This window comes from Thunnus maccoyii, chromosome 23 (genome assembly GCF_910596095.1).
Source record: "Thunnus maccoyii chromosome 23, fThuMac1.1, whole genome shotgun sequence".
NCBI classification, from domain to species: Eukaryota; Metazoa; Chordata; class Actinopteri; order Scombriformes; family Scombridae; genus Thunnus; species Thunnus maccoyii.
The window spans coordinates 9,003,810-9,015,826 of NC_056555.1; the positions used below are offsets into that span (position 1 = coordinate 9,003,810).

At 38.5% G+C, this 12,017-nt stretch overlaps 1 protein-coding gene across 3 annotated transcripts in view; it reads left to right on the top strand.

Moving 5' to 3' along the window:
* Positions 1-12,017, top strand: part of tbc1d22a (TBC1 domain family, member 22a) — a 133,766-nt gene that overhangs the window by 85,748 nt on the left and 36,001 nt on the right. For all 3 annotated transcript variants that reach the window (XM_042403462.1, XM_042403461.1, XM_042403463.1), the window contains one exon: positions 2,033-2,160. In XM_042403462.1, the coding sequence (XP_042259396.1) occupies positions 2,033-2,160 (128 nt within the window). The remainder of the gene's footprint in view (positions 1-2,032; positions 2,161-12,017) is intronic.

A 12,017-nucleotide genomic window follows, 5' to 3' on the forward strand; every position in this document is an offset into this window, starting at 1 on the left:
GGTATTTTTAATCTTTTTGTTATGTAAAGACGCATAAAACAAACATTTATCAAGAACAGAGAAAAGGATCAAAGGCAGCCAGCCGTTCTATGTGTTACAGCCCCTTATGCAGTAACTTTTCAACCGGCATTTTACTCTTCATCTATTCCTTTCAGCGAGCGTTCACGCCAGCCTGCCGTGCCACGACACCGACTGTAACCAGGTTACTCAGAGAAACCAGGTTACGCGGGTCATTTTGTTTACATGAAAGTTGAGAAATCATCTCACTGGAGAAAGCAGACTGTAACCCGGTTACTTAAGTGCATGTAAATTCACTGATTGATGTCTGAACATCACATCGAGAGCATATGGAGACCGCCTGATACAACTTATGGTCCTCTCTCTGATGAGAACATCATCTTGAACCGATTATAGAGACAAAACAGACAAAACAGAACACATTTTATGGACATTAGTAGGCAGATGTGGACATCTAATAGGCAGCTGATGTTTATGTTTGGAAAGCCAACTCTGTTCAGCTGTGTATTGTGTGTTCTCAGCTGGTGTCTGGTGATATATATTTTTCTTACTGTCAACAAATCCCATGAAAAGACCAAATCCAACAATGGATTGATCCCACTAACAAATAATGTCAGGCCAAAGTCTGACATAGATTATATGTTTGTTACATAGACCTTCATAATCATCCAAAAACACTTCAATGTGTCACACAGTTGCACTGGTTGACATGTCCTTTGTAGTGCCATAAATACCTGCTACAGAATCAAATGTGTATTAATCCATGACTGAAAGTAATTAAATTTTTATTTACTCTTTGTCATGTAACGTTAATGAAAAACAACAGTACCCAGCTGTTTAAGGAAATTATTTAGTCTGTTTTCGTGTCCCGTTTTTTAAGATTTACATCTTTATTACCTTCAGTAGATTGCGTATGATTTGTTGACGATAACAAAAAAAATGCTATCAGAGCTGATGCACCTTAAAGGTTCCATTCGGAGTCATCTTATAAACAAAGTTGTATTTAAATTCAGTGGCAAATCTCCAGAATGTATTTCCCACATGAAACTTTTGCAAAACTGATTTTTTTTGAATGCATCGTTCACAACCAGTTTGCAAGCTTGCAATCTTCTTCTTCCTCGCCCTTTGTTGTCAGATCGCTACATTTCTACATGCCATCAACATGAAATCAGCAGCAGGAATGTGTATCGCTGACAAAACGGTGACCCACTTGTAAAACATAGCCTCACAGGGCTTCTAGCGGTCAGCTCCTCAGGGCACCTGTAATGGGAAATGTGAAATGCAACTCAAGAGGTACATCTTAAAATGCACCGTTAACTGTTGGGACTGGATTTAAAATATGGAAGGACCAAATAACAGCTGGTATTTGTGACATTAATTAATACTGAGGTAAGGGAAGAAAAATGACACACATATGCGCTTGGTATGGGATTAAAATCTCTATTGAGTGCGAGAAATATTCAAATCACATAGACAAAAAAAGACGGAGGCTTGAACAGAATTAACTTGTATGACAGATTAGAAATCAACAGTAATACATTAATAATCAGCTCCTACCAGAAGCAATAACAAAGAAAGGCAAAGAAATAAAAACACTATACATTCTATAAACATGCCTTTTATCCTCTCAACCAGATGCCATTGACCTACAATATATGCACCCCCATTCCTCACCGGACTGACATGCAATTGCTTTGGAACTTAATTTAACAAGGAATACACTCTTTCTCATCCCATTCTGGTGCGTTGCTTTTCCCAGACAATTCTGATAGCTCCGTAATTACATCTCTATTATGAGATATGCGTGTGACACTGACTGCTGAAGTTATTAACAGAGTTATGAAGGAATCTATCTACACACTTGTCACCATTACTTTACGCAGATTCTGAAGAAGTTTTTCTGCATCTTCACCCTTTTTCTGTCGCTGGTTTTAACACAAAGGTAGATGCAAGCAGTTGAACCTTAATCAGTGTGCATTATTATTAAAAGAAAAATATATTTTTATTTTGGCAGAGTCTGTGCATCGCCACATGCAGCAGTACGAGGTGGAGTACCTGCAGTTCGCCTTTCGCTGGATGAACAACCTCCTGATGAGGGAGCTGCCACTACGCTGCACAATCCGACTGTGGGACACCTACCAGGTACAGACATGCAGCAAAGCTACTGTTGTTCGTCTTTTTGTTATCTGTCCATTTCTATCTATCTGGCTCTGCGTGGGATTTCAGAAAGGAGGATATTCTCTGATAATGACATCTATGATTGCCTCAGAAGCGGTGCTTTTGTAATTCCTACCATTATATCTCAGCCAACCGTAGCGGCGCGATGCAACATAATACAGATATTTTTTCTGTAAAGGCATTCAAACACGGCAGCTCTTTCTATGATAGTCTTAATTATACAGAGCCAGTGACACAGCCTTAGTATGCCGCTTGGCCCCGTCGCACAGCCCATACAACTGACAAATTTACACTTCAGTTGTTAGTTTAACAGGATGTGTTGATTTGTTCACACATATGGAGTGAGATAGTGCTGCGTTTATGTATGGTAGTAATACAAAGAATACATTAAAAGGATGGAAGGAAGGAAGGAAGGATAGAAAAAAGACAAATGGATTAGTGACAAAAGAAAAAGAAGGGAGAAGAAGCCAAAAGCTTATCAAAAAGTGTGAATGAAAATACATTCCCTGAGACAATTTGGAAGTGAAGGATTGTGAAGGATTAGTTAATTCAGTAATAAAAGAATGATGTCAGTAAGTCCTTTCATAGACGGAACAAAAGTTTTTCGTGGTAATACTTTCTATGACGCCCATGTCTATAATGCATTATAAACATAATAATGTATTCATAATCTGCTTATAGCTTTGTATAATTATAGTTATAAGCATAAATATTCATAATGCTTTATAAAAACAATCATACATTATAAAGCATTTTATAATGATTTAAGGAACATAGTGTATTATAATTCTCATAGTTTTAATACAAATAAATAAATAAAATAATTTTATAATGCATTATAATCACTGTTATAATGCATGGTAATGTGATTATAAGTTACTCTGAGTGGTCATCGGGTGCTTTAAGTAAAGTGAGACAAATATTAAACCTATGTGTAGTGAGAAGGGGTACCACATCGGCTCTTGAACTGACCACAGACGGCTACGCTAACTAGTCAGCCGAAGAATTAAACCGTTAGCATGTCTAGTCATCCGTGGTCGTTACTCTCCAGAGGGATCAGGCCTGCACCGTGACACTATCCAATAATAACTGACAAAAAGCTGTAAAATTAATTTATAACAGAAATCGAGTACTCCAATTTGACACAACTTTTTGATTGTCTCACCACACAAGCGTTTCATCCCATTTCAGGTATTATCTATAATTTGAGTCAATATAGTGAGTTTTTTGGGGAAACGGTACATCAGTGAAATGTAAATGTTCATCATTCAGTTGTTCATTATCAAAAAGTTGTGTCAAATTGGAGTACTCCGTTAAATATATAAATGAATTTTACAATGTTTTGTGTGTTATTCTTGCACAGTCTCAGGGTGCAGGCCCGTGCCCTCTAGAGAGTAACACCCATGGGTGACTGGACGCGCTGGCCCTTGGCTAACAGCTTAATTCTTTGGCTGATTGGTCAGCGTAGCCGTCTGTGGTCTGGGAGATGAGGGTTCGAGACCCAGTGTGGGAACCCTCCTTCACTACACATAGATTTAATGATATTTTTCTTACTTTACTTAAAGCACCCAATGACCACTAAGAGTAACTTATAATTAGATTATGATACGTTATAAGTGATTATAATGCATTATAAAATGATTATAATTATTACAACTATGAGAATTAAAATACACTATGATCCGTGCAAAAAAAAGTCAGCTAGTGACCAGCAATTAAGAAGTATTATGATACTTGACCTTATGCCATTAAAAGATGCTTTATAATGTGTTATGATTATTGTTACAAAGATTATGAATATTTGAGTGCTTATAACTATAATTATACAAAGCTATAAGCAGATTATAATGCATTATAAGTATGTTTATAATGCATTATAGACATGAGCTTCCTAGAAAGTGTTACCATATTTAACTTGTGGTTTCATTTTGTGTCACACAGCCCATGACTATGTTGATGTGTAAATGTGTGTGAGAGAGCACAATCTTAATCCCATTTAAACACATCTGGACCTTTTCATTCTGCTGCCCTTTCACATTTACACACAGCTTTAAAGGAGGCTCCTACAGTTAGGCTAGTTGTTAACCTCAGTTGGCGTTGTCAATAACACCTAATGTCTGCTATTGATTCAGTGAGGTGTGTGTGTGTAAATGCATATACGTGTACGGACGGCCCAGGGCTCGAGCTGAGTACATATAATGGATTTTCCAGTTGATGCAGAGGTTGAGAGTGTAAGACATGTGATCGCAGTGTTTGATTAGATGAGTAGAGAGGTAGTCTGGAGAGTTGAGCTAGGGTTTCAGAATTAGTGGCACTTGAACTTCCAACTGTGCCAGGCACTCGCACAAACATATGTATGTGTCTTTCCTGCTGTCATCCTAGCAGCAGTGTCTGCAGCTGTTTACTCCTGTTGTTCTTTCTCCTGCTTCTCTCAGCATCTTCACCATAACTCTGTGGCTCTATCTCATTTTTTTTTCCTCTGCATATTCTCTTTATTTCTTGGAAGCTCATTAAATCGGGGTTGGTTTGTTGTTCCTTGTCATAACCTTTGGTTTATGTCATTTATATTTACTCGACTCAAAAGTTTGACATTTGCAGGTCTAACTATTAAGTCTGACATTTCCAAAACTCTGGAGTCACTGGGTGAAAGTAGAATGTAGCAATGTGAAGTTTATTGTTGACATTCGTTGAAGTAGCTTCATTTTTGTTAAATTTTCATTTTTGTCAAATTTGATCGAGTAAAATATAAACTTGCGTTCCTTCAATGGTATGGGACCATTTGTATGGGACCGTGAATGCAGATAGAAGGGGAAATGTAAGAGTGTTAGATACAGAAAGGGACGAAGTAAAAACAGACAAGAACAAAAATAAAGAAGATGTAGGAAAGAGAAAAGTGGAGAAATTTTATAAAAGTAAAAAAAATTAGATATGCACACATTGCATAGCCCACAGCCTTCAACAAACCATAGCTTAGGTGAATAAATACCAAATGAATCTTGTCTAAATCTTTATGAACTCTGACTGACCTTTGGTCAGCATAAGATAAATTTCAACTGACAGATAAAAGCCTCATAAGCTCATGGTGGAGCAGTTTGGCCTTTCCATTAAAAAAAAAAAAAAATCTTATGTCAGCATGTCTTTAATATCCATTCCCCATTTATATTGTATGATTAATAAAAACATACACATTTTCTTATCATCTTACGAAACTTTTATTTTATACTAATTGCTTTATTTTAATAATGCAAACTATTATATAAGCACAAAGTGACTCAATCCAAGACTTTTTGCTTCACTGTTGCTTCCATAGATTTATATTATTTGATCTCTGCCAGTACTTTATTTTTTTTTACTTTCTGTCTCCTCGATGATATAAAACCGCTGGGTCAGCTACAGTCCACTCCTTGCGAACCAGGAAAAAGCACCTCCTGAACACTCTTAAGTCCCTCCATTTTAAGTGCAGTCTCTACACTCAGCTGACTTACTTGAGCATCGGTGATTAGGCAGCTGAAGAAACCTTTTTTTCTCTGAAAAAAACACTTTGGCTGACCTGACAGCAGCACTATGTTTTCATGAACCCCCCTCCTGCTCAGCCATCCCTTAAAATTACTGACAGGCATTGGATTTTACTGTAGTGAAGGCTTGATACTAAATCATTACAACAAACTCCAGTGCCTCACTATTTAGGAGGTTCTTCTTTGTGCATTTGCGGCTAAACCACTGAGGCAGACATATAAAGAGGTGTAGATCTTGAAAAGAGTGCCTTGCAGGGAGTTTTGACATTTCAGAGAGTGGAATGGCAGATAATACGGATATTATATAGTGCAAGTCTGTCCTGTTCATGTCCTGGCAGGTTATCTGACACATTTCCTTTAGATGGACTCCTGGTCATTTAAGTTGTTCTTGATGAATGGATTGATGGGTTGAGTTAGTGAGGAAGGCAAAGAATGAGAGACGGAAGAGGAAAAGGTAAGGAAATGTTTTTCTGTACATGCCTGGACATTCATGAAGAGAATAAAGTCAGGACCAGACTGGGTGACCTTTACAAGACTTTGGATCAACCTAATGAAGCAAATGAACATATAATTGAACTCATTTTGAACACAAGCTCGTGGCTATTAAGATATAGCAGATGACCCAGTTCTGCTCTGTAGCTGACCCAGCTCTACTACATAATAGTCTCTATTATACTTGATGTCTATATGGTGTCCATAGTAACAAGCAGTTATTTTTCTATCATGCATCATCAGTTTAGAGCCCAGTGACCCATCTAATCATCATCCATTTGAAAGAAGGGAGGAGGTAAAGCAGAAAAAAAAGCAAAACTGATGATCAAAATGGAAATACAGAAATACAGTATATAAAGGGTGGTCTGAGACACGGGCTAAAATATAGTTACTGTTTTCAAAATGGATTTATAGCATCATAAATTACTCGTGTGCCAAAGAAATATGCTCAGTACCTCCTGCCTGACATTTAGTCACAATTCATGTCTCATTTCCTGAACATAATTTTCATCTTGACGTCAGAACAGCGGGTACACTGATAGATGAGTTAACACCACAGGGCTGCCTTTGTTTAAATTGTCTTTGTTATGATTTTGAATAATTGTCATGATTTAAAAATGATACCTAATCACAAAGGTATTCGGATTATGTGACCCACTCACCAAACACTGCATTGATATTGGATATTACTGAAAAACCACAGATTAGCTACATTTAATGACTGCTTTTTTTTAATGTAAATTCAAACGATTAGTATTCCTACAGTGTCCATGCTTGGCAACAACAGACCTGTAACACACCCGTCCCCGAACCAACCCTTACTAACTTCGTTTTTGCTGTGCTACATGGCACTGAGAAGGCTTACGATTGTGTGCCCAGGGTTATCTTGTACTGCAAGATTATGGGGTACTGGGATCATTACTTCTAGCCATTCTGCTGTCTCACCAGAGTGAGAGCTGCATTCACATTCTCTAAAGTCAAGCATGTTCTCAATGAGCATCGGGCTCAGCCAGGATTGTGCCTTGTCACAGATTCTGTTCGCGATTGTCACGGACAGAATCTCAAAGCACAGCTGAGGTGTGAATAGTATCACTACGGGTCGGGAGTGAGTCCCTTCCCCTAAGAGAAGGAGTCACGATTTAGGGTAAGATGGAGTGTTAGACTGATAGACGGACTGGTGCCACATCCAAATCTCACCTATGGTCATGAGCTTTTTGTAATGACAGACTGCAGAAACGTGTCCTGGCTCACCCTTAGAGATAAGATGGGGTTCTCAAACATCCAGAAAGAACTTCGAGTAGACTTCTTCGCGTTGAAAGGAATCAGCTGAGGTGGTTCGGGCGTATGATAAGAATAGGTGTTCCGAACGCGTCCAACTGGGCGGAGACCACAGGGCAGACGAAATTACATACCCCATCTGGCCTGGGAACGGGATTCCACAGGAAGAGCTGGAGGATGGAGCTAGGGAGAAAGACATATAGGCTACCTTGCTTAGTCAGCTCAGATTTGAGAATAATTCCTAGAGAAACGGGCTGGATTCAACCCAACTTCAACCATTTATTGTTTGAACTCACCAATAGTAACATACAATGTATTAACTCGGTGCAGCATGATGGGTCACAATGTTGTTTTGCCTTCAGAGTCTTGGGATCCGAACCCTTGTGAATTGTGCATGTTTTTCTGTGGTTTCCTGCTACCCTGAACAGAAATAAGTGTGTTTAGATGGAGTATATTGTCACGATTGTAGTTTCAAACAAAATACCTGTAACCGAACCACACAAACTACCCCCATACGTACACCGACCACCATAACTCTAAAAAAGAAACAATGGATGAATGATTAAACTGTGTTGTTGCTTTGTCGTGACTTGACAGCAACCCAAGTACACATTGTACTTGTAATCCATCCTCTAAATATTTGATGTTTTACAATGTCGTTTGGATTGCAGCCCCAACACACACACACACACACACATGCACAACACACCCAAACACAACACACATACACCTATTTTTTTTTTTTTTTTTTTTGGCAGGCTCTGTCACAGTCCCTCACCTCCAGTCATACCCCTGGTAGGAGAATTAGGCCATTTCCACTCATGAAACTTTCAGTAGAGCTGACAGCAAGGCACAAAGCTGTTCTTGTCTGTTCTATTCTGTTCTCTTCTATTGTCCTTTTTTTTAAAAAACCAATCCTTTTCTAACCTTCATCTCCTCCTCTCCTCTTCTTCACCATAGCTGCACTTAAACGATGCTTATGAAAAACAGTTCACAGCATAGACCTAGGCAGACATTGAAGTGCTGTGCTTGTAGGTAAAGAACCACAACATGTGATTTCTAACAAGCGGCATCCTTGTGTGAATATACAATGTATTCCTAAACTGAAGCACAATGCTCTTGAATCATGAGTGTTTGCTTTCTGTTCAAGAATTCATAGATTGACCTTGGTTAAAATGCTTTTGTTAAAACAAGCTATTATGTGTTTTGTAAGCGCTTCCTTTACTTGTCTGTATGTTTTGCTGTGTTTGTTTATTTGAGCTTACATCACACCATACCAACCTTACCTCTGACGCACAGATATTTACTGTTTGTCGGTTGTATAAGCTGCTTTTCAACAAGACCAATTACGCATTATGTATTAATATCTAAAGAAACTTGATTTCCAAAACAGACTGCTACAGCTTTTTGAGAAATGTCCTTAAAGCATATCCATTAATCACCACAAAATAGAAAGATGTGTTGGGACAAAAAGTGTGTTTGGGTCTCTCACAAATGCCTGTAATAAACAGAAAGACCTTGCCCTTTGCCACTGAGCTTCTGTCTGTGTGTGTGTGTGTGTGTGTGTGTATGTGTGTGTGTTCCAGGGGAGATTTTAACCTGAGTGTTGTAATGTCTCCACTGTGGTCTTCTCTCTGTGGTGTGGCCATCTGTTCAGCAGCCTGATCCAGCACAAGACAGCTCTTACTCTGTCTTTCCCTCCATCTCTGTCATCTTCTCTCTCCCTGTCTTTCCACTATCTGCTGTGGGTTTTTTTGTTTGTTTGTTTGTTTTTTTTGCTCTTTTTGCCTCATTTCCGCCATTCTTTCATTATATTGCTTTTTCTAGATATCTTTCTTTTTGTTTTTCTATTTTTCACTTTTTTTGCCCATTTCGCCCTGTGTCTCTTTCTCCCTTTAGTCCTCTTTTCCTTTCTCACCATTTCTCTATTTGTCACTATTGATCTCAAGAAGAGAAGGAGAAACAAAGAAAGAAAGACACAAGGAGGGATGATGTAGAGCGAAACAAACACACACACACACACACACACACACACACACACACACATACACACTTCTCCTCCCCGGCAGGAGGGCAGACAGAAAGACAGACAGACAGGGACCAAATTATCCCTGTTGCGTAGAGCATGAAATTAGCAAGTAGCACAGTGTGGCAGCATTAGCATGGCTGTTAAAGGGATACCGTGACATTTTCAGGTTCTGAAACATGGTCCTTTTTCCATATGAATGGTTAAATTTACCAAGCAGGAAGCTGTTTAGCGTTGTTAGTGACCATGTTTAAATCCACTGTGTAAGATGTGTGCAAGTGTGTCAATTCCTGGTGTGAAATTCGGTAATTCACAGCAACACGGATCACAAGATTAGCGACAATTAAGATTAAAACAGCACAGACTAACAAATCAAACAGAAGTAGCCAGATTCTACATGTTGTATTCGTTTTACACGTTGTCATGTCAAGTTTCTTCTTACTTAGATTAGATTTAGATTTAGGCTTTTCTTTGCTGGTCTTAGTTATACAGCTGTTACCTCGACATATGTTCTAATCTATTCTAGCTTAACTCTAATGTATCGCCCTCTTTCTTTTCATTAAGCTTCATCTTCTGTCAAGGTGAACTTTTCTTTGTAAAGCATATTTTTGACATGCTGTATTTTTCTTCATGCCTCGTATGACCTCACATAATGAGTATTAGCAATTGGCCGGCTTCAGCACGTTATCTTTCATATTTTAATGTGAACTCATATAAAGGAAATAAAGGAAGTAATGAAGGAAATACGTAGGATTAAATTAGATTTAAAGATAGCACTTCTAGGATGTTAACAGAAGATTAAAAGCTCCTGGTAAGATGGCTATTTATATATATATACAGACGTATTTGTAGCAAACCAACATATTGTATGCATGCATGTTTGTGAATGACAGACCCTTAAACTTCTAAAATCCCCCTACTACTAAGAAACCAAATATTAAAATGTTGCATAGCCTTGAATATTTACAAAGCAGATTCATTCTTCCTTCCAGTTTGACTGCCATAAGCAAGGAAACAGCGGTTGTTTCAGTGAAAGAGATGCAGCCCTTGAGCTTTAATTTCTTTGACAGCATGGTTTAATGAAAAATAGAATTGTTGCTCTGAAGTAAAACCAAGAAAGAGATGACATTTTTACCCCAGTCCTTAATTCAAACCCACTCACAAAGTTGCGCCAAAGTCAGTTATCAAACCACACCATAGGTTACATGACTTCTTACATGAAAGTGAATAAAACACGTACCTGCCAGCTAAATAACTGGATGTGGATGTGTGTGTGTGTGAGAAAGAGAGAGAGACGGAGAAATAGATTGCGCGGCTGTCCCAGGGGAAGTGGCCCCTCTCTCTTTTCCTGCCTCTCCGCCTTCTATCTGTGGTAATGGTTGGCCCTGTGGTCATTCTAAACAATAATGCAGGCCTCTGTAGACAGGACCCTGGTCATACACACACACACACACCAGGTCTTACTGTCATCCATAAATTCACTCCTACTGGCGTGAGCATCAGTATTTCTCTCTCTTCCTTTTTTTTAATCCTCTCTCTCTCTTTCTGACACATTCTCATCATGAAACAAACGTTGTAAGTGTCACAAAGGTTAAATTTATTGCAGAGTTAATTTACTGGGCTTGAGTACATTGCTTTTAATTTTCTTGTCAAATGTATGTTTCCTCTTGCGTACATACACATTATCTTCATTTTCATATACATATTTTATATTCTCACATTACAATTTACACTTTTTTTTTTTTTTTCTACCATATTCAACATACATATACAGAGTGAGGTTGAACAAGCGCAGCAGGTACTAATTCCATGGCAAGCTAGAAATTCTGATTTTATTATTTTTTATTGCTTTCCCCCTATCTTATTAACCCTGGTGCTTAGTAATTTAAAATGTTGCCTTAAAGCAAGACATATTGGAGAATCACACGCAGGGACAAAAACCTATGCTCTAGTGGATTTCAGTTTTATTTAGTGCTAGAACTGAAGCCAGCCTAAACTTTTAGCACATATATCTGTCTATAAACTTACCTCCTTCCTCTTCTACGGGATTGCACCATAACCCAACTCTTGTCATCAGTTTCTTTTTCTTCTTTCTTTTACTGTGAGATCCCAAACTGTAATTTAAGATTCAAAATGTCTCTTCCCTGCCATATATACCCCTTTTCGACCAAGGCAGTTCGAGGGCCGGTTCGGAGCCTGTGCCTTATCTCGAACCAGTTCTTTGCGTTTTGACATCTAAAGAATGGCGGGGATTTTGAGCCAGTCTAAAAGCTGTTAATATTTCACTTTATTGAGTTTTAATATTTTTTCAGGCGAGAAAGTAACCATGCAGATTCCTAATGTGGTCGGTTTATCCAAATATCACCTGTTTGGGAATTTGCTGAAATGTTTGTCAGAGATGTGAAGATGCTGCTGGCTGGTGTTACACGGTATTTGGTGACCCATTAGATTCTGTGACCTGCAGTGTCGGAACAAGTATTCAGATTCTTTCCTTAAGTAAAAGTATCTGA